The 22,924-nt window shown below is 43.8% G+C and overlaps 1 protein-coding gene across 7 annotated transcripts in view; it reads left to right on the top strand.

Annotated features, from left to right (window-relative positions):
• Nucleotides 1-22,924, top strand: part of USP28 (ubiquitin specific peptidase 28) — a 56,789-nt gene that overhangs the window by 21,409 nt on the left and 12,456 nt on the right. For 3 of the 7 annotated variants that reach the window (XM_032357664.1, XM_032357660.1, XM_032357662.1), the window contains exons 4-15: nucleotides 521-626; nucleotides 1,561-1,720; nucleotides 7,521-7,607; nucleotides 8,339-8,476; nucleotides 9,314-9,387; nucleotides 10,283-10,362; nucleotides 11,548-11,696; nucleotides 13,540-13,667; nucleotides 16,431-16,526; nucleotides 19,648-19,827; nucleotides 20,996-21,216; nucleotides 22,361-22,431. In XM_032357664.1, the coding sequence (XP_032213555.1) occupies nucleotides 521-626; nucleotides 1,561-1,720; nucleotides 7,521-7,607; nucleotides 8,339-8,476; nucleotides 9,314-9,387; nucleotides 10,283-10,362; nucleotides 11,548-11,696; nucleotides 13,540-13,667; nucleotides 16,431-16,526; nucleotides 19,648-19,827; nucleotides 20,996-21,216; nucleotides 22,361-22,431 (1,490 nt within the window). Of the gene's footprint in view, nucleotides 1-520; nucleotides 627-1,560; nucleotides 1,721-7,520; nucleotides 7,608-8,338; nucleotides 8,477-9,313; nucleotides 9,388-10,282; nucleotides 10,363-11,547; nucleotides 11,697-11,972; nucleotides 12,054-13,539; nucleotides 13,668-16,430; nucleotides 16,527-19,647; nucleotides 19,828-20,995; nucleotides 21,217-22,360; nucleotides 22,432-22,924 lie in introns of those variants that run through there. The other 4 variants (XM_032357665.1, XM_032357661.1, XM_032357663.1 and 1 more) reach the window with 3 other exon arrangements.

The following is a 22,924-nucleotide window of genomic DNA, read 5'->3' as shown; positions in this document are numbered from 1 at the left end:
AGTTTGTTGTTCTACCTTTCTTACTATTCTTGGATGGGTTTGGGCTATAGCTAGGTGTTAGGCTGGTTTCATAAAATGAATTGGGGAGTATGTCCTCTATTCTCCAGGATAGTTTGTATGAGATTGAAAATACCTGCACCTTGAATGTCTGATATTTAGCTGATGTTTTATGATGATTTATGATGCTTATGTTTATGATGTTTTATGATGACAGGTAAAGAGATGACTTGTCCTACAGAGACAGGATGTGGATTTTACTCTGTGGAGTAAGACTTCAGAAGTCAGTATCTGTCGCATTCTCATGGCCCGTTGGCTCATCTCAAGCTCATCTCAAGTAGCTGTGAGCTACTCCTGTGGCTCTGGCACAGGGCAGTCAAGTTGTTTCACAGATGAGCCATTGTAGTGAAACCTAGGGAGCATATCGAGCTTTGTGAAGGCTTGTGCCTTCTTTTCCCCACCATACAGCCAGGAGGGCAGTGTTTCCTGCATGTAGACTAACAGAATTTCTGTTATCTTACAGAAGTGATAGACCTTACCCATGATAACAAAGACGATCTTCAAGCTGCCATTGCTTTGAGTCTACTGGAATCCCCCAAAATTCAAGCTGATGGAAGAGATCTGAACAGGTTAGTGAAGTTATCTGTCATCCTCACTCACCGCATGAGTGTCTAGGTCGAAGGCAGTAATAGCTGTGGATGCCAGTGAGGGACCATCCAGCCAAGGTCTTTTAATTGCATCCCAGTGAAATTTCTTTTAGGGGAAAATTTAAGTTCACATTAACTTACTTACTCTTTGGTTTGCTCTTTGACAAAGCCAAACAACGATAAGGGTCTTACAGCAGCTATGGTCTTGAGTAGAAGCCTACAGGCTGTGGTAGTACAGTTGCTGGGGTGAGAAACCCCGTCATCGTGCAAGCATCTGACAGTATCTGTTCCTTCTCTCAACCCGGAGACTTTGTAAACTTCGAGGGCCTCTTGCCAGCTCTTTGAAAATGAAAGTAAACTCAACTACCCCATCCAGGAGGGACCAGGACTATGTTTTTTGAACTGGTGCTCATTTGGTGATTGTCCGGTATTGCTCGTAAACCTCCAGTTCTGATGGTGGGTGGTCGGTTTCCAGACACGTTTATTCCCTCACACCGCTGAGCTCTTTCTTCCAGGGAAACCTAGGGCTGGATTTTGTGTGGTAGGCCGTTAAAAGTCTCTTATTGTTTGCAGAGTGTCTCTCTTGCCTTTTTCAATGGCAAGGTCTCAGATAGGGCACTGTTGTTGAAATCTAAAACTTGTAGTACAGTAGCCATAAATAGGCTTGAGCATCAGCTCACTTCCATCATGGACCTTAGAAGTCATAGTCTCTGATGGAAGGATTAAGATCTCTGTCTAAATCTCACTTTTCACTTGTATTATAATTTTATAATTACTATCTAGCCAGCAACGACCCAGTAAATAGTTGATCTGGCGTTTTGGATTATCCAAGGAAGATTACCAATATTCTCCATATATACTACATTGTTCCTTCCCTTTTTCCTTTCTGGATACGTGGTGTGTTGGCACCAAACAGGATGCATGAGGCAGCCTCCGCAGAGACGAAACGCTCCAAGAGAAAACGCTGTGAAGTCTGGGGAGAACATCCCAACCCTAACGGCTGGAGGAGAGTTGATGGGTGGCCCGTTGGGTTGAAGAATGTTGGCAATACATGTTGGTTTAGTGCTGTTATTCAGGTATGATGTTTTTAAAATTTATTTATTTTTAGTTTAATTTAAAAATTTTTGATTAATAATTTTAATTAATTTATTTTTATAAATATAAATAAAATTATAATAATTTTAATGTATTTATTTTATTTTTTTATTTATTTAAAAGAGAGCAAGCGGGTGCCTGGGTGGCTCAGTGGGTTAAGCCTCTGCCTTCGGCTCAGGTCATGATCTCAGGGTCCTGGGATCGAGTCCTGCATCGGGCTCTCTGCTCAGCAGGGAGCCTGCTTCCTCCTCTCTGACTGCCTCTCTGCCTGCTTGTGATCTCTGTGTGTCAAATGAATAAATAAAATCTTTAAAAAAAATAAATAAAAGAGAGCAAGCACAAGAGGGGGGAACAGCAGAGAGGGAGAAGCAGACTCGTTGTGGAGCAGGGAGCCCGATGTGGGGCTCCATCCCAGGACCCTGAGATCATGACTTGAGCCAGAGTCAGACACTTAACAGACTGGGCCACCCAGGGTGCACCTCAGGTATGATATTTTTTGAGATAACTTTTTTTCTGCAAACAACTTTATAATTTATTCAACTGAAATGTGAGAAACATAGTTTAAAGAAATGGGAACACACTTCAGATGCTCTGGTGTCCAAATTGGGCAATACGAAAAACAAAATATCCCGTGGTTTAGAATACGGTTGTAAAGATGTTGAATAGGTGTTTTAGATCAGCATTTCCTGTCACATGTTGGTGCAGAGCCAGAGTTCGTAAGGGGAAAGCGTTTGTTGGTAGGGGGTCACAGCCATCCAGGCAGGAAATGATGGCGGCCTAGAGTAGAGGAGCTGCATAAGCCTTGAAGGAGAGAAGTGCAAGCATTTTAGAGCTGGGTGGGAGATCAGATCTACAGGATTTGGCAGAGCAATTGGATATAGGGTTGAGAGTTGAGAAAGACTCCAAGGTTTCTAGCTTGAGGAACAAGGCGGATGACGGTGCCAGTTGATGCCGGAAGAAGAATGTTTGCGGGAGGGCGTGAGGAGTGGGATCTCCGTTCAGTGTTACCCACGCTGAGTTGAAAGTGCTGCATGAAGAAGCATGTGGGCAGTCTACAACGTGACTCTGTAGTTTGGTAAAAAGATCTGGGCTACAGGTGCCGCTCGGGGACTCGGTAGCTTATAGACTGTGCTGAAGCCAGGGAGTGGATGAATTCCCCTAGAGAGAGGGTTTCCTCTCTGGAGTACGCCCCATGCACCTTAATCTTGGCATGGCCGCATTGCAGCACTTGATCCTGCCCCTCCATCTTCTCCTTTGTACTTGACGTCTACCCAGCTGCTCAGCCAGAATGGAGGCCTCCCTTTCCACACACAGGATCCAGCTTCATTCAGCTCACTCTATGGCCGGCTATGTGTTCACACTGGGAAACAGCAGTGATACATCACAGCTGTTCCTCTCCCTAAGAGTTTTCTTTGAAAAGAGTGGGACAGACAGTAAAATAATACCAGGTGTTGTGAAGTGCCCTAAACACAAGCAAGGGGCCACCTGAGTGGCTCAGTGGGTTAAAGCCTCTGCCTTCAGCTCAGGTCATGATCTCAGGGTCCTGGGATCGAGCCCCACATCAGGCTCTCTGCTCAGCAGGGAGCCTGCTTCTCCCTCTCCCTCTGCCTGCCTCTCTGCCTACTTGGGACCTCTGTCTGTCAAATAAATACAATATTTAAAACCAAACAAAACATGAGTGAGGGCAGGAGGAGCTGGAGGGGGAAGGAGGCCTTTCCGAGAAGGAGGGCTTTTGGGCAGAGGCCTGAGGGAGGTGAGGGAACGCACGCTGTAGTCACAGAAAGGGCACTGCAGACAGGGAGGAGCCAGTGAAAAGACCCCGTTTCGGGAGCTTGCTCAGTGTGTTGAGAAATAGGAAGAGGGCAGGACTCGAGGGTGGGGAACAGACTGCGAGGAGCTCAGAAAGATGTGGAGGTGAGGTGGGGGAGCTGGGGCTTGTGAGGAGAACTTAGGGATTGGTCTGTGAGCTGGGAAAGTATTGGAAGTTTCAGAGCAGAGAAGTGAGATGGTCCTACTTCTCTTTGAAGAAGATGACGGGCATTTGTGTTGAGAATAGGATGTTGGAAGGAATGTGGCATCAGGGACATCAGTTCGTCCTTTCAGAGGGAGCCGGGGAGGGAGGTTGAGAACCCTGGCTGCCTTCACACCCTCCTCAGCCTTCACACCTGTGGGGGTGTTGAAAGGAGCAGAGGGTGTCACTGAGCAAGGTTCCCGCGACAGCAGCCGGAGAAGACAGGATGTGGAAGCTGCAGGGAGGGACTGATCCTTAGTGGGAATAGAGCGGGAGGGACAGGAGAATAGCAGGGGAGAGGGCAAGGAAGACATGGCTGCAGATTACAGATGAGGTAATTTCCGATCATCCTCCCTGTGGTGTGAACAACCATTTTCTGAGGCCGTGGAGGAGGGGCGGTGTTGGATGTTAAAGGGAGGGTCACCGCGGACAGTGGGAAGCCGGTTGGCGCCAGGATACAGTAGGAGGATTTCTACAGATTGTAAGGTCTCCTTCAGGGTGTTGACCTGAAATGCGTAGTGACATCAGTATGGGCTGTTTGTATCAGGACTTTTTCTTAAAAGCACTCTGAGACCCTTTAGTGGAAAATTTATTTCCACTAAATTTATTTAGGTCGGAGGCTTTGCTGGGTTTGAGGAAAGTTTGAGGATTTAGTGAAGGGTAGTTAAAGATGAATCAAAGCTAGAGAGAGGGAGAAATGAAGTCAGGGAGGGACTGGTGGTTAGCGGGGAACAGGAGGCGTCCATTTGCTTGGGTCCTCGGTGGAGTCAAAGAACAGATGTTCTGAGGGGGGATTGGATCAGAAATGCCGGAAGACAGGCCATGCTTCAAGAGCAGGATTTTCTGAATTTGTGGCCTGAGAGTTGGCTGTGTCTCAGGAATCGACCTATCCTGGGTGTGACCTCAGGCATGGGTGTGGAGACGGGATGGAGGACTGCGGTACTAGAGATGGACGCTCGCAACGCCAGGGGGTCCCCAGGCTGGGCGGAAGGAAGTGCATGTGTTCCCTCAGCAAACATTAGCGGAACACCCACTGTGTGTCCAGCCCCGTTCTAGGCCCCTGAGGTAAGGGAATGAATAGAACCCAGATAGGGCCTTGCCCTCATGGAACTTCAATTTTTGTGAGGCAGGAGAGTGTACTGCGAAAGTAACTACTTCAGTGGCCAAATTGATGTGATGTGTTAGCTTGTGATTGATTGGTTGATAGGAAGAGACCAGGGCAGGGCACACAGAATTGCTGTTTGAGAGAGTGGAGCAGGGTGCAGTACAGACTATACTGGTAGGTAAGGCCTTCTGGCCCCAGGGATGAGGCTGGAGCAGGAACCAGATATGTGTGAGGCGGAGGTGTGAGCCAGGTGGTTTCCAGGGAGAACATTCCAGGGAGGGAAAACCCCAGAGCAAGGGCCCCAAGGTAGGAGTGGGCTCGGTGTGCTCCCCGGGACGTCCAGGACACTAGGAGCAGAGGGGGAGTCCTTGGAGGTGAGGCTGGGGAGTCACTGTGGGTTCCGAGCAGAGGGATGATGAACTCTGAGCCAGATCTTAACAGGCTCGCCGTGGCTGCTGTGCGGAGAACAGAACGGGCGTGGTGAGGGGCAGGTGGCGTGAACTCCACAGGGAGCTGCTGCAGTTGTCCATGGGACGGGACAGGTGACAGTGGCCTGGACCTGGCTAGAAGCCATGGAAGTGGCGAAGAGGTCGGGTTCTTGATTTACTAAGAGAGCAGAGCTAACAGGATGTCCTGTTGGGCTGGGTGTGGACAGGACCTGGGAGAAGAAGATGAGCTGTTATCCTGGGGCAGGTGTCCGTGAATCAGGAGCTTTATTTCAGTCCTGTCAGGAAGACAGAGGAACCCGTGTGGTGGGTGAACTGGTACAGGGCAGGCCCTGGAGGCAGAGAGAGGCTGAGCAGTGACGCGAGTGAGCAGTGGCCCAGGGGAGCAGTGAGGGGAGACTGAGGAGGGCCCTTGACAGGGATGGGAGGGAGGAGGGGGTTCTGAGGAGACCCCCAGAGGCAGAGTCCAAGCGACCTCTTCCTCACTGGATGTGAATAGTTACGAAAGAGGAAGGATTCAAAGATTCTGCTGGAGTTCTAAAGTTTGGTGACTGAAGGAGGAGGATGTGGTGAAGTGATGCAGGAGAAGCAGCACACGCTGGAGGGCCGCAGGGGTGCTGGGTGGGGAAATGTCATCAGCTCACACGTTGAGGGCTTTTAAGAATGGCGGCGTCTTTGGGGAAAGCCTGGTTTGGGCGAAGGAGAGGGGGTAGGGTGGAGTGACCTGCACGTGGAGAGCCAGTTTTCTCGTGGCAGAGAATTTCTGGGACATGTGAGGGCGTAGTCAGCAGAGCAGGAGTGACACCACAGGAAGGGACAGGTCGGGTAGAAAGAGAAGAGAACAGGTTGGGGCGCCTGGGTGGCTCAGTGGGTTAAGCCTCTGCCTCCAGTTCAGGTCTCTATCTCAGGGTCCTGGGATCGAGCCCTGCATCAGGCTCTCTGCTCAGCAGGGAGCCTGCTTCCTCCTCTCTCTCTGCCTGTCTCTCTGCCTACATGTGATCTCTTTAAAAAAAAAAAAAAGAAAGAAAAGAAAAGAACGGGTTGAATAGAGAGCAAGCAGACTCACCCTGGCTACAGAGAGAACGTTCTGTTGGTGGAACAGCGGGACCCGACTTTAAAGGCCCTGCCCGGTTGTGTGCTCACCCCATTGGTGGCATCCCAGTTGGGTTGGGAGAGTGGGAGCGAAACTGGAGGCCTGTTGTCTACCCAGGAGGTTGCCTCTAGAGTTTTCCACCGGGGTCTTTCCTGAGGGGTTTCCTCTGAGCAATGTATCGGGATAAGGAACTATATTCATATATAAGGGATTTTTTTTTTTTTAAAGATTTTATTTATTTGACAGAGAGAGATCACAAGTAGGCAGAGAGGCAGGCAGAGAGAGAGGGGGAAGCAGGCTCCCCGCCAAGCAGAGAGCCCGATGCGGGGCTCGATCCCAAGACCCTGAGATCATGACCTGGGCCGAAGGCAGAGGCTTAACCCACTGAGCCACCCAGGTGCCCCAATATATAAGGGATTTTTAAAAACATTAACCTTCCAAAGATATTCATGGTAGGTTTGTATATGATTTACAAGTAAGCCAAAGGTTCCCGCTGTTAAATTTTTTTTTTTTAAGCAGTTCTTGTGACCGAGAGTGGAGAATAGCCCATGTTACTGTACTCACTGCCCAGCTTTAGAAAGAAATGGTACAGCTCCCGGGGCTGCCCAGTCCCTGCTGTGCCCATCCCAGTCATAGCCTCCCTTCCCCACAGGTAAAACCGCACCGGCGTGTATCCCAGACCAAATGTCATGTTGTTTTATATATAATTAAACTTACTATAAACACTTTAATACTTTGTTTTTCTGGAACTTTCTTCCACACAGAGTATACCTTTGAGATGTCTCCGTGTTGATCCTATATCTCTCAGGCAGTCCCTTTCAGTGCTGTGTACAGGTTCATTTTATGAAAACTTTTTTTCCCACTGTTTTAATGAGTACGTAATGGTATATCATGTACACGTACCATACCTTATTTAATCCATCCCTCTCGTCAGTCATGACGTTTTTGGGTTTTCTTAGAAGAATCAATATTCCGTCAGTTCAGTTTGTACCATAGCTATCATTCCCTCAGACAGGGTAGAGGGAGAAATAGCAGGGGACAGTCGCCTATACTTTCAAGTAAAAGAAATACTTTTCCACTACAGTTATTTGGGAAGAAAGGCTACAAATCTCTTTCTTTCTTTCAGTCTCTCTTTCAACTGCCTGAATTTCGAAGACTCGTCCTCAGCTATAGTCTGCCACAGAATGTGCTTGAAAACTGTCCGAGTCACACTGTAAGTTGGTGTGGAGAAGTCCTCCCTCTCCTTTGGTCCCTCTCATCCCAAAGGCTTTTAAATTCTGGGCAGAGCTGATAGCTGTGATGTCCTTTGGCTTGTGCTAGGATTTGTTTTCATTTTCAAATGGATTTGTCCTTCTTTGTCACGTGAAACGGGTTTGCAAAAATGCAAAGTTAATTAGGAACAAAATTAGAAAACCAGTTCGGTGGAGTGTCATCCTGATAGTTTCCACTTTTCTGCCTCTGGGTGGGAGATTCAGAAATTCTGAATCGCAGAAAGTGTGTGTGGCGTCCTGCACTGCTTCTCCTCAGCTGCTCAGGCCGAGTGATGCAGAATGGCTGCCCTGATGCTGGAGGCCTGGACCTTCTAGAAGGTTCTGTGTTCAGCTCTCACCCAAGGACGTGGCCTCCTGCCAGCACTCTTAACTCTTGACAGAATTTCACCTTGGGGGTGCATTTTCCTAGCAGGGGGGAGGGCAGCAGCTTCAGAAGGTAAACATTTTTGCTTTTCCTACAATATTCCCTTCCTGGCTTCCACATAGATAGTCTTCAGTTGAAGGTAGTCCCCTACACAGACCTCATCAGAGGACCTGTAAGATGGTTTGAGTCCTCACTGATCTAGATCTAGGTAAATATAAATTAGGGAGGGATCAGTGACAACTTTTCTTTTTCGTGTGTTCTAATTTTCTGTATGAGGGGTTGTAAGGACACACATTGTTGTCTCTGCAGGAAAAGAGAAATATCGTGTTTATGCAAGAGCTTCAGTATTTGTTTGCTCTGATGATGGGATCAAATCGCAAATTTGTAGACCCCTCAGCAGCCCTGGATCTCTTAAAAGGAGCATTCCGATCGCCTGAGGAACAGCAGGTACGAAAAACCCGTTATGCTCGTGTTTTCCTTCCAATTCTGTGATGTTTGAAGTCATGCCTTGTGGCTCTTCCTGTGACGTGGCTTCAGGTCAGCTGTGTAAGAGGCTCTGACCATGACTACGCAGGACGAGAAGTACACAGGGGCTGTCGGAGTAGAGAGGAGGTTGAAAATACCTCCGGGAATCCTAGCAAAGGGTCACTGACAAAAGGAAAGCCCTCTGTCTGCACCTCTGCCTTGGGATGGCCCAGATAAAAATCTTATTTTTAATATTGCCTAAACCTAAGTTGAGCAGCTTTTCTGAACAGTCTTTTTTCTCCTGGACAGCATCCTTTCCTTACTTCTGTTAAAAAAACAAAGCTGTCTCCAGCAGACAAACACCTGCTTCATAAAATTAAATTTTCCCTTTGTTTCTCTAAAGGTCCTAAGTTCTTCTAAATTCTCAGAACATTTCATAAGAGTTTCTTTTCTCCATTAAGTCTCAGATTGTTTTAGAGGATTAGAGTCTATTGTATGGACCTTTTTATTCTTTTCTTTTCTTTTTTTCCTATTTTTAAGGCCTACCTGGAAGATTCTGTTTGTTGGTTTGTTACAAATAGATGTGGCTCAAGTGGTGGCTTTCCACTTCCCTCCTAGCCACAAGCTGGTCAGCCCCTGCCTTCTGTCTCTGCAGTGGCTGGGTTCCAGGGTTCCTTGTCTCTTTCTGCTCTTTGTCCTTAATAAAGAAATCCTCCCATAGTCCTATAATCTTAATCATTGGCGGGTTAAGGGCAGATTTTCATTTCCCTAAGTGTAGTGTTGGGTCTAACTCTTATGCAATTTGTGCCTCTCTTGTAGCAAGATGTGAGTGAATTCACACACAAGCTCCTGGATTGGCTAGAGGACGCATTCCAGCTAGCTGTGAATGTTAAGTGAGTGTTGAGGATTTGTTTGTCCCACCTTCCTACTCACAGTGGTCCAGCGAGAACTAGGATGGGGGGGATTACTCTTCTCCAGTAGAAATTGCTGGGTTTTGCCAAACTTCCTGGGGTAACCGCTCAGACACTTGTCATTTTGTATCCTCCTTGCTTTTGGATTTCCTCTCTGAAGATGTAAGTAATCCTCTCAGTCTCGGTCTGCCACCTTTGACTGAAAGTTAGGCCATAACTCTGAACTTTGTTAAGACATCGCCTGTGCTACAGAACGTATTAAAAGGTCAAATCAATCCTAGATGCGAACGTGGGAAATCAAATTTAGTCATTGCAGTCACTGAAATGAATTTTGGAAGTGAAATTCAGGGCAGAGAATACAAGTATCCCCTTTCGAATACAGATGCTAAGGAATTTCTAAATTGTTTTTACTCTAAGTAAAAGAAATGTGTGTATCATAGGATAGCTGTGCACCGAGCATCTCACATAGTAACACAGAAACACTTCATTTAAGATGGGCTTGTTCATTTCTGTTGTGCCACAGGGAAACTTATGTGTTTATTTGCAAAACTGCACAAGAGGGTTGATTCTTGCTTCTGTCCTATTCTAGAATCTATATACATCTGTCATTGGCTAGACATGTATATATTGATTTTATACAGATACATGTATTTTCCGGCATGTAGGACTCTCCCTCAGCTCCTCACAGCCAGGGATCATGCCTGTATATTTGCTCAAGTAGTATTTAAACTGAACCAACCCATGACTAATTTTGGACCCTGCCCAGCTCTTTGGAGGTCGATGAAAATGTCCTGTTTTTGCTTTTGAATGATGGTTAGCCTTAGTGTGGTGCTTATCTGATCCAAATGATAGAAAACTGTTTCCTTTTTTTTAAAAGCAGCAATCCCAGGAACAAATCTGAAAATCCAATGGTGCAGCTTTTCTACGGTACTTTCCTCACTGAAGGGGTTCGTGAAGGTAAATTCTTCGCTCTGTTAGTTCTAGACTCGTGACCGTATCTGTATTAGTCAAAAAAGACTTTCAAGTCAGGCATTTCCAGGCCTGAATATTGATTCCACCTCTTAAATACGTGTGTAACCCTGACAAACTGTGAGAGTGCCTGGATCCTCAGTCTCCTCGTCCGTAAAATGGGCACAGTGTTTCCCTCAGAGTTGTCAGATGAAATTATATAATACTCACACAGCCCTAATGTACCATTAACGTCTAGTATTAATGTCAATTTTCTCTGTGTTATTTCCAATGTAATATCTAATCTCAAAAGATTTTGTTGAGTTAAACTGCCAAAAATATTTCTCTGCTCTAGAGGCTTAACTAAGCTCTGTGTTGGTTGTGTAATTTTAATTCTTCTTCATTATGGAGAATTTTTTATCATCTAGATAGAGCAGTCTAAAAATCCCCATGAACTCAGCCACCTTTCGTTCACGGCCAGGCATTCCCTAACTCCTTTCTTCTCTTACCCTTCCGATATTCTCTGTAAAACAATGCAACACCACTATTCACTCCGGAAAAGTAGCGTTTAATATCAGATATCCAGTCAGTGTCCAGATTTCCAAGTTGTTTTATAATTTTATATGTTGGAGGGGTGGGTGATGTGTTTATTTTTTTACAGTTTGTTTCAATCAGGACCCAAATGCAGGTCATTTCATTGATACGTCTTTTAAGTTTCTTATCAAAATCTGTACACTGTCCTCCCAATCTCTTTTTACCTTGGAATGTATTTTTTAAGAAACCAGGTGGTTTGTTCTGTGCGATTCCCCACAGTCTGAAATTTCGCTACTTGCATGCACATCCATGATTTCACATTCCTCTCTACTCCTCTTTTTATAAATTGTTAGTTGGATCTAGAGTTTGACCAGGTTCAGGTAAGGCGTTTCTCCGCAAGACTAATTCACAAGAGGTGGCGTAGTCTTTGATGAGGAGGCACGTCGTATCTGCTTTTCTTCCTTCCTGTGACAGTAGCAGTCGCTCACGATCAGTGCCTGGATCCGGTTTGTTGGAAGTGGCCCTAAAAGGCTTAAGTAGCTTCTAATGGTTCTCAGCAAGTTGCTGAATTAGGAAAACCCTGTCTCTGTGGTGCCATAAAAAAAGGCTTCAGTTAATACTAGTGAGGTCTTTAAAAAAGCCATCTGTTTCTTTGCCTAGGAAAGCCCTTTTGTAACAATGAGACCTTCGGCCAGTATCCCCTTCAGGTAAATGGTTATCGCAACTTAGACGAATGTTTGGAAGGGGCCATGGTGGAGGGTGACATTGAGCTGCTTCCTTCCGATCATTCGGTGAAGTATGGGCAAGAGGTAAGTTGGATATTTTTATTTGCTGTGCCAGTGACAAAACCAGTTAAGTAGGACCGAGCTTTTTTGGCAAACTGTCTTCCCATCCTATAGTAAATAACTTTACACTTAACGGATATCGAACTAGTAGTCTGAAGGTCTCGCATGAGTTGATATGAATTAGTCAGTCTTAGTGTTTGATAAATAAATTCTTTGCTGAAAATATGAATTTGAGTTAATCATATAAAGGTTGTATGCTGCTTCTGATGTTTTAAGTATGATCAAGTTTCTCTTTTTCTGTTGAAGCCTACCTGTACCAGTAGGGAGAGCCCACTGCCTCCATATTTTCGGAGGGTAAAAGTACAGTGATTAACTCCTATGGTATGCCATTTAGAATATTTTCCCTATTACAATATTTACTGTTCTTCATAGTAAATTCTGCCTTTGCTTTTAAAATTTTTCACATTTAACGTTCATTGATTTTGGGGGGTTGGAAAGAGAGGGGGCAGTTGGTGGGAGAGCAAGGGTAATTAATGCCTCAGAATTCCAGTTGGGTTAAGAATTAGTGAATTTGGAGCATAACTGCCAATACCACACAGCTTGGCTTGTTCTCCTTTCGTTGTATATTTTGAAACAAAACTGTGGGCTTATGTGAGTCTAACTGGGTAATTATTATCGGAGAAAGCAGAGCTTTTTTTTAATTAAAGTCGGGAGCCTCACACGAGCCATGTCAAGGGTGGGAGCTGTAGGGCAGCGTGGGCACTGGGAGAGAGCTGCTGCCTCCCTGGCTTTTCGAGGCCAGTGCTGACTCCTGGATGGGAGGCACAGCCTCTGTCCCATCTGTGTATGAAAGAGAGGGGATGTTCACCAGCTACCTAGACCTCTGGAGACCTTTATTCAAGAATGGGAACACTATTTTTAAAAAAGAAAAAAAAAAGGGAAAAGAAAATCATTATGCTTATTTAGATTTACCCTGAGGTAGCTGGATAGGCTCTCTGGATTCATCTCATGCCAACAAAGGAAAGGGAACTCAGCCACCTGCACCTTTGGTAAAGGGAACGTCTTAAAGCTGTTCTTACAGACCTGCTGGCATACAGGTGAATTGAACAGAAATGCCCCTCCTGGTTTAGCTCTTCCTTATCTGTGATCAGGAACAGCTGAGATTTTTTTTTTTTTTAAAATAAGTCATTGCTTTCTTTTCTTGAAACTTAAGGTTAACATCCTAGGTTGATTTGATTGGGTCCCTTGTGAGACATCTGTAAAGTCTTAGAATTCAGAGATTTTCTCAGAAACTTGAGCACTCTTAATCATGAGGCTCTTTCAGATTTCTTATTTTAGAAAGAAAGGGAATTCAAATTGTGGTTAATATACTGTAAATAAATAGTACACACACACACACACACACTCATACACACGTGTCTTCTGCGCTGATTCATGGAGATAATTGACTCCTTAGTTTTATGCTGCTGCTTGGGTCATAATTTCTGACTCCTTGGTTAGGCTGCCTATTCTCTTCAGGTTTTGATCCTCTTTTGACTTCTAATGACTTAGTAAGCAGTGAGGATTCTTGGCGCAGCTCACCTACTTAAGGGTGGGTATTTCTGAGGATGATAGTCGAGTAAAATGTTGTTGACTGGCTTATAAATTTGGAGTCTTGAGGAATGTTTCACTACATTCTCTGAGAGGGCACAAGGCTAAGTGGTCATCTTAGTATTTGGGATTTAAAAAAAAAAAAACCTCTAGGGTGAATTTGATTTGAATATAAATTCTGTGCCAGAAGTAAAAAATTTAATGAGGGATGTTTTAAATCTGGCTTTTGCTGTTTCCTAATTAACTTCTTTCTTTTGCATTTCTGCTTCTGACATAGCGTTGGTTTACAAAGCTACCTCCAGTCTTGACCTTCGAACTGTCAAGATTCGAGTTCAATCAGTCCCTTGGCCAGCCAGAGAAAATTCACAATAAGCTGGAATTTCCTCAGATCATTTACATGGACAGGTGAGTTCTGTGGTTGAGTGTCTTCTTGGTGTTTGACAGAGGGAGAAGGAAGCATTTACCAAGTATAGTGTGTGTAGGAATCGCCTGGGGGTCTCGATGATACGCAGATGTGGAGTCACTGGATTCTCTGGCTCTAGGTTGGGGCCCAAGAGTTGGCATTTCGCAGGGGATGCGTGTCGTCTCGGGACAGCTTCAGTAGCTGGGCTTCCAGGGACAGCCTGCTCATTCTGGGAAGAGGCAGAGTGTGGAGCAGCCACAGGGCATTTCTTTCCAATCTCAGTAGTGTTTGTATTCCTGGAAAAAAAAAAAGAATTCCTAGACAGACTTCATAGGATTTTAATCTTTTTAAAGTCTGGTTTATTGATGTATAGTTTACATATGAAACAATATTACCATTTTTTCGGTGTAGAGCCAATGAGTTTTGGCCAACGTCTGTAGTCAAGTAACCACCAGCACAGTTAGATGTAGCGAATTTCCGTCCTCCAGAAGGTTCCCACGTGCCCCTTGCAGTCAGTCTCTTTCCCCCACCCCCGGCCCTAGCAACCACCTGACTTGTTTCCTGGCCCTGTGCTTTTGCCATTTCTGGAATGTCACAATAGTGGCATGAGTATTCGGAACACACTCCGTTGTGGTTGTCTTCTCACACTGAGGACAGTGTGTTGGGAATTCATCCATACTGAGTCGTATTTCTCTGCAGTGATACTCCAGTGTCTTCCCATTCGCCAGTCGACAGACATTTCAGATGTATCTGGTTTTAGGCTATTGTGAATAAAGCTGCTGTGAACATTCACCCAAAGTCTTGGTATGGTTTTAGTGCTTCTGGGTAAAACACCTAGCAATGAGATTGCTGCGTTGTATGAAAAGTGTATGTTTAATAGTATAAGAATTTTCCAGAGTGCTTTCTAAAGTGGCTGTATGATTTTGCTTTCTCGCCAGCAGTGTAGAGAGTTCCATTTGCTCCAAATCTGCTCATAATTGGAATCATCAGTCTTAAATTTTAACATTCTAGTGGGTTTGTAGGAATATTATATTTTTCTTTGGACATGTATCTGTCTGATAACTGTCAATGTTGAGCTTCTTTTCGGTGCTTAATTAATGGTCATTTGGCTATTTTCTTCGGTGAAGTGTCTTTTCAGATCTCTTGTCCATTTTTTAATTGGGTTGATTCTGTTCATCCTGAGTTGTAAAGAGTGAGTTCTTTGATAATGTTTTGGATACAAAACCACCTAGTCCCCATCTGTGCTATCTCTTCCATTTTCTTATCAGTGTCTTTAGGAGACAACAGGTTTTTAGTTTTGATAAAGTCTAATGTATCAGTTTCTCTTTTGCGGAGTGTGTTTTTATATTTTAAAAGATCTTTGCCAACCCAAGGCCACGAAGATTTTCTTCCATTTTTTCTCCTAGAAATTATGTAATTTTAACTCATATATTCATATCTATGACCCATTAGGGTTTATTTTTATATATGTAGTATGAGATGAGGGCTTTTGTTTTTGTTTTTGTTTTTTTGTAGGGGAGAGATGGATGTCCAGTTATGCTTTCCCCCATTGAATTACCTTGGTACTTTTGTCAAAAATTAATTGAGCATGTAGTTGTGGGTCTATCTGAAGTCTCTGTTTTATCTATTGTCTAATCTTAAACCTGTGAGTGACACATTGTCTTGATTACTGTGGCTTTATTGTAAATCTTGGCATCAGATCATGTTAATTTTTCCTCAGAATTATTTTGGCTGTTTTGATCCTTTACATTTCTAGTAAATATTAGAATTAGCTTGTCAATTAACTACCTAGTAATTGTTGGGATTTTGATTGGCATTATGTTAAATCTCTAGATCAATTTGGGGAAACTATTTTGAATTATTTAATCCATGAACGTGGTATAGCTCCATTTATTTAAATCAATAATTTCTCTCAACATTGTTTTGTAATTTTTAGTATATAGGTCTTGCGTATGTCTGAGGAAATTTTTACTGAAGTAATTCATTCTTTAGATCTTCTAATGGTTTCTAAAAAAATTCTGCTTTCCATTTGTTTTTCACAAGTATACAGAGATGCAGTAGATAATTTCCTGCCCCTCTCTTTTTTAATTGACTTTATATCTTTTGACTTCAGTAAACTCAGTTACTAATTCTAATGCATTTTTGTAAATTCTTTGGTCCCTTCTATGTAGACAATTATGTCATCTGCAACTAAGGGCAGTTTTACTTTTTCCTTTTCCATTTGTATGTCTTCCTTCCCTCCCTCCCTCCCTCCCTCTCTCTCTCTCTCCCTTCCCTCCCTCCCTCCCTTGCTTCCTCCCTTTCTCACACTGGCCATGCCTCCAGTAAAACACTTAGGAGAAGAGACGAGAGTGGACATCCTTGCATTGTTGCTGATCTTAGGGGAAAAGCTTTGTCTTTCACCATTAAGTGTGATCTTAACCATATGTTTTCATAGATGCCCTTTGTTTGAGGAAGTTCCTTTGTATCCCTTGTTTGCTGGCACTGTGTGCCATTAATGCTTTTAAATATAAATTGTGTTTGGGGCTCCTGGGTGGCTAAGAGGGTTAAGCCTCTGCCTTCGGCTCAGGTCATGGTCTCAGGGTCCTGGGATCAAGGCCCGCATTGGGCTCTCTGCTCGGCAGGGAGCTTGCTTCCTTCTCTCTCTCTGCCTGCTTCTCTGCGTACTTGTGATCTCTCTCTCTCTCAAATAAATAAATAAAATCTTTTAAAAATAAATAAATAAATAAATAAAAATTGTATTTGTCGTGTTATCCTTTACTTAGGTACATGTACAAGAGCAAAGAGCTTATTCGAAGTAAGAGAGAGTGTATTCGAAAGTTGAAGGAGGAAATAAAAGTTCTGCAGCAAAAACTGGAAAGGTGAGTCATGACCCCTTTGTGCTTAGAGATGTGAAACAAAGATTAGAACGTTAAAACCAGATAATTTGCTTAAATTTAAAAATTAATTTGGATGTTAAGTATTAACTAGTGTGTTCAATAGAATAGCTAAGGAAAATTCTCTAAGCATGAAGCAGTCTGTACGAAGGGCCGGAGTATCCGTGGGTCAACAGTAGTCCCAAGGGCTGGTAGGACAGAGTCACACAGGTCAGTCCCTGGCAGTGTTCTGAGTTAATAGCCTTTACTTTTTCTACTCCCCTCGTTGTCATCTTCACACACACGAGAGAGGTAACCATCACGGTACTGCAGTCCCTCTGTCTCGGGAAGGCATTTTCTTAAGGATCTGGGAAAGCTAAAAACGAAAACAGTGCTGTTCTACCCGGAGCAGGTGCGAAATGACTCAAAGAGCTGACTGTTGTGACACAGACAAAGTCCTCCCTCTCGTGGAGGAATCTTTCCCTTTTTGTCAATTCGTTTCCCACTGACTGTTTCCTGCAATCACCCCATGACTTTCTAAGGAGGAATCAATGTAATTTCTTTCTAGTAAAGATCGATCCCATTGATTTAGCATTTAAGAAGGAAATCCCATATAACGTCAATGGATTTTTCCCCCTTTATCCATTTCAGTGTTGCTGTGACCACCACCGCTCCTCTACCCACTCCATTGTGTGGGTCGTTTGTTTCTGTGAGAGACAGCACTTTCTCTACCAGCCCAAGGTAGACCCTGCTCCTATAGGTCCCTATCTCCAGCTTCCTGTCTCTCACGTGGGAAGAACTTGTCCAAGGTGTTCAGTGATCAATTCTCTAGTTGTCTTATATAGACTTAAGCTGAGGATTGATTCTTCAAATACCGTCCTGGAAGTGATTTACAGGACTCTACTTGCGGCTATATTTTACTTTTAAGGTTTTAGTGGTGGCTTGTAAGATTGGAAAAATGTAATTGTTTTTATAGAACCAAATATACCTGACGTATTATAACTTAGAAAAACTCAATCTGCCAGTACCCAATAGGGTGTTCTGACTTTAAATTTTAAAAGAGTATAGGAACATTTCCTATAGTATGATACTACTTTAAAAATAAATAAATAAAATGACTTTTAAGAGACACCTGGCTGGCTCAGCCAGTAGAGCATGTGACTCTTGATCTCGGGGTTGTAGGTTTGAGCCCCATGTTGGGTGTAGAGATTACTTAAAATAAAAGCTTTAAAATAAGTAAATAAATAAAACAACTTTTTAAATCTCAAATAATTTTATTTGGGTAGTTAAAAAAAAACTGCTTATCTAAGTGTGACCTGCTCCTGGGAAGATATACACAAACTGGTAGTGGTTACCAGTAGGTAGTGGAACCAAGATGGGAGTGGGTGACTTTTATGATCTGTTTTACACTCTTTTGTATTTGAGTTTTTGTACCAGGCAAATACATTATTTTTATCAGGAAACAAAGGTTCACCATTTCTTCCCTAGGATACCTTGATATAATAGAAAAATGAGATTTCTTGCATATAGTGTAGACATCTTTTTTAAAGTTACTTTTGCTCAGATTCTACTAACTGCATATAGATGCAGCCTTCTATGAAGCAGTGTGTCTAAAGGAATTAATTCAGTAGAACAGGACAATGATTATGTCGGAAAATTGAAGCCAGGTTTTTTAGAGGAACATTTTTTCCTGAAGTTGCGTTACTAGTATCGTATGAAAGTGTTAAAGGGCTGGTTGTAAATGATGACATGCGATCTTATGGCCTATTGTGTCTGTGCAGCATTTCTAGTAAGAAATGTTTGCTTTGGTCCAGGCCAGTCATGTGTAAATTAGTTCTTTCCACAAACCTGTATGCTTCTGAAGGCCATGTCTGTGGTATAGACTGGAGGTTCACAGCCTGTCCTATAGAAGTTCACTGGGGTCGGGGAGACAGTGGGTGGGTAGGATGTGGAAGAAGACGTCATGGAGAAACTAGATCTCGAAAGGTAGGCAATTTACTTAGATACACCGATAGTAGCTGAAGTAAAGACAAGAAAATACATCTAAGGAACAGTATGGTTTTCTAAGTTTCCTCTGAGTTGACGTATTTGACATCCTTTTCAGGGAAGGCCACCACTCTCTACAACAGCCAGCTGCTAATTCTACCTCTCCTTCAAATTAGTGAGGATGAAGTGTCTTTGCTCTCTACCCTCTAACATGTGGTTGACTTTGAACTGCATTGTACTTTATTTCCACTGGTATTCTCATTTCACAATGTCCTTTTTGATACGGACACAGTGTTCTTTCTTCCTAGTTCTGTACTTTTTTCTTTCTTTTCAAGTGCCTCCCTATCCCTTTGTAAGTGGAACCCCATAATTAGAGGATTCACCTGACCCAGCCAGTGAACTAGTACTATTTAAATGCTGTCCCCTCTAGTGAATTACAGAGTTCATTAAAGTTCATATTTTTACTGAGTCTCACATGTGCTGGTAATGACAGAATATTGGATAGTATTAAAATAATTTGTTAATTATTTTGGTTACATATTGAAGATATATATTATTTACTAATCCCAAAGAAATCTTCAGTAATTTGTGACTGGGCTAGGCTGTTGAATGAATGCATGAATAATAGGGTACTAATAAGGACCTTACAAAAGAAAGATTTGCCAGTTTTCTTCAACTCTATCCTTTGTGAACACCTACTTTTCATTTCCAGCTTTCTCTCATTATTCTTAATTTCCAAGTAGGGGTCTTAAGGGTAGCAAAGAATAGACCCTCGGGTACCTGTATACCAGCGTGATTTTCAGATTTGCCTACTGCTAATATATCTGTTTTCCTTTTAGAAATAGAATTTACTTTTTTGGCCAGAGCCTAGAATGTGACAAGCTATCAAGAGAGAGCTTAGACATCACTTCAATTAGGCGCCCATTTGAAATGTTTTCTGCCAGATGTAAACCCGTGGACTTGCCAGTTTTTACTTTTGTAGAGAATTCTCGCCTTATGGACTGTTGGACGCATTGCCTACTGCACAGCCTTCGGGAGTAAGCCTGTGCGTGGGGTCCACGCGGTAGCAGAGGGTCTGTAAGCGAGCTGCAGGGTGCCAGACAGACTCGGCCAGTAGAGCGCCATTGTCTTTGCCTCCTAGGTACGTGAAGTACGGCTCAGGCCCAGCTCGGTTCCCGCTCCCTGACATGCTGAAATACGTTATTGAATTTGCGAGTACAAAACCGGCCTCGGAAAGCACCGCGTCTCAAAGTGATGCTCACACAATGTTACCGCTTTCATCAGCACACTGCCCGGTTTCTGACCTGGCGACCGAGGAAAGGTAATGAGAGCAGAGGTTTAAAGTAGTGCATCTGGCGCAGGGCGGGGCGCCTGGCTGGCTTACTCGGGGGAGCATGCCCCTCTTGATCTCGGAATTGGGAATTCAAGCCCCATGTTGGGTGTGGAGATGACTTAAAATAAAATCTTCACAGCAAAAAAAAAGATGGTACACATTGGGGTCTTTGTGTATTGAACTGTGCCCCATCTTCCCACCACAAAAGGTTCCCCCCATTAGAGGGCAAGGGCTATGAGTTCTTGGTCTTAAAGGAAAACGTTTACCGCCCACATAGGTGGGAGTGTTCCTGATTCCCACCAGGGCACTCACTTGTCTTGCCCACAGGATGGGTGGGATTATTTCAGAGGCTTCTTGAACTATCTGCAGTGGTGTTCGAGCCCCACCAAGCGTCCCTTGGTTTGAACCAGCTATAAGCTAGCTGCCACCCAGGGATTGCCCCCCATTCACACACCTGCTGAGAAGGATGCTCCACCAAGTCAACCTCAGGGAAAGATTTATTCGTGAGTAGACAATTAAAACGTTCAAGAACTGGCAAGACTTTGAAGAGGATAGCCAAGAGGGGCTTACTTGGCAAGGAACCGGGAAGCCAGGTCACATGAGCCCTCTGATTCTCTCCCAGTTCAGATCAGATTGGCTGTATGTGTCCTGTCTAATAAAATCACTAGAACCCACTGGGAAAGAGTCCGTGCTTCACGTATGTTGCTTCCATGTATTTTATTCAGTCGTCTGCATCAGGGAGACTCTGTAGTGATGCCTCGATTCTGCCAGTCCCGTCCTGTCTTCTTTGAACTCTTCCTTCACATCCCTTCTTGGAAGTGATAAGAGCATAAATCATAGACTCAGATCTGGGTTTAAATCCCATAATTTTCTAGCTGGGTGAGCTTGGGTAAATTGTTTAGTTACCTAAACCTTAGGTTCATAACTAGTGAACTAGGCATGATAATAGTATCTGCCTAAGAAGCAACTAGTGTTAAATAAGATGATGCATATAAACGCGTGGTTTGGCTCGGGTTTGGCTCGGCGCCTTTCTAGAGCAAATACGCACTACATTATAGCAGTACTTTTCCATACGGCAGTTAGCATTACAAAGTACACTGAGGCCAAGGCATATTTTGGAAATTATCATGTGAATGCGATTTTTATCTTTCTTCAGTTCAAGTAAAGAAAGCTCTTCTCCGGCTGTTGAAGGTACCTTTTCTTCTCCTGAAGATTCTCTGCCCAAGTCTAAGGCAATGAATAAGCCACTTGTATCTTCCCGGTCTTCCATGGAAATGCCGGCCCAGCCAGCTCCTCGGACCGTTACAGATGAGGAGATAAACTTTGTTAAGACCTGTCTTCAGAGGTGGAGGAGTGAGATTGAACAAGATATACAAGGTTGGCTCTTTTAAAGCTTGTTGGACAATGACTCTTTCCCTTTCCGCCGGAAGTTAGGCATAGATGATGGAGAGGCACGACTCGGGAGTTGGGAGGCTTCTGGACTTTCAGTTCCTCCCATCATACAACTGTGGAAAGATCCCTCCTAGAAACCCTCCTCAAAATTTCTGGGAACTCTCCGGGACTCTTAGACACTCACAATCACCTTCAGCTGGAATTTTTCTAAACCTTCTGATTTCTGTTCCTGTAGCTTATGTGAACTCTGGCTTTAGCTGACCTGGACTTAAAATTTAGCTCTCGTAGATTTCCACGTTTATGAATCTTGTCTGTATGAAGCAGGTTTTCTTGGAGGCTGATGAGGCAGAGAGTGTTCGAGCAATGTACACCATGTAAGATAGAATTTTTCAGCCTTCTGTTTTTTGTATTTTTAAATATTTTATTTATTTATTTGACAGACAGAGACCACAAGTAGGCAGAGAAGCAGGCAGAGAGAGAGGAGGAAGCAGGCTCCCTGCTGAGCAGAGAGCCCGATGCGGGGCTCGATCCCAGGACCCTGAGATCATGACCAGAGCTGAAGGCAGAGGCTTAACTCACTGAGCCAACCAGGCACCCCTCAGCCTTCTGTTTTTAAAGGTCCTTTGGCCTCATTGTCCTGTTGCTCAGACTCTCCCTCCTTCCCTTTCTTTTATCTAGGGAGCTAAATAAATAAATAAAATAATCCGATCAGTCAAATTAAATCAAATCATCAAATCCAGATTTCTCCCATGTTCCCATCACAGAAATTTCGCCCTGCCTTTTGCTCTGCCTTCTCCTCTCAGGTCCCGTCTCAGGGACATTCATTTTACACCCAACCTGACCCACGAAGGTCTTTTTCTAAATGGAGATTATTTCTTTTGGAGGAAATTTTGGTGCCAATTATAAGAGATACTTTTTTAAACCGTTAATGGAATTAGGTTAAACTAAAAGTCTTCGTAACCTAAAGCACTAGCTGCTTGGAAGGCCTCCAGTCCTTTTTGGTTATGAAGTGAGGCTGAAATCGTCAGAACCCCGAGAAGCGGTTCTCTTTGCTTGACCGAAGCACCCCATGTGCCATGGAATGACGTCATTTTAACTAAGTTTGTTTGTGTGTGTGTGTGTTTAACAGATTTAAAGAACTGTATTGCAAGCACTACCCAGACTATGGAGCAGATGTACTGTGACCCTCTCCTTCGGCAGGTAGGATGCTTATTGATGGGAAGGTAGTCAAGGCATGTCCTCATGTGCGGACGTAGACCGGAAAGAAAAGTGAATAGTTTTCTCTGAGACTGAATGGGAACCTCCCTGAGTTAAAAGAATAAACTTAGGACAGAAATAGGTATTTTTCTGTTTATTTTTAGGCCAAAACAAGGATGTCTCGTCTACTAACAATAAAATTTAAGACATATTTGTTTTGATTCTGCCACCTGCTATTTTTTCATGCAGTAGAAAGGTTTGCTGTCAAGCATTAAGAATTTCTCATCAAGTGGTCCTTTAAGTCATGCAGTGGGGAAAATTCCCACCAGGGATGGTACCCACCCTTGCCAAAGTTTTGTCATCCGCGGCGATGCTTTGCTTAGCAGCATGCTTTCAGGCTTTGTTTCCCTGAAAACTCCAGAAGGGAATGTGGTTAAGGCAGAAATTCTTACTGTCCAAATACATTTTTGTTGGGCATACATCGTGGGCATGGAGG

The sequence above is a fragment of the Mustela erminea genome, chromosome 9 (genome assembly GCF_009829155.1).
Source record: "Mustela erminea isolate mMusErm1 chromosome 9, mMusErm1.Pri, whole genome shotgun sequence".
Taxonomy (NCBI): domain Eukaryota; kingdom Metazoa; phylum Chordata; class Mammalia; order Carnivora; family Mustelidae; genus Mustela; species Mustela erminea.
This window is presented reverse-complemented; position numbering and strand designations above follow the sequence as displayed.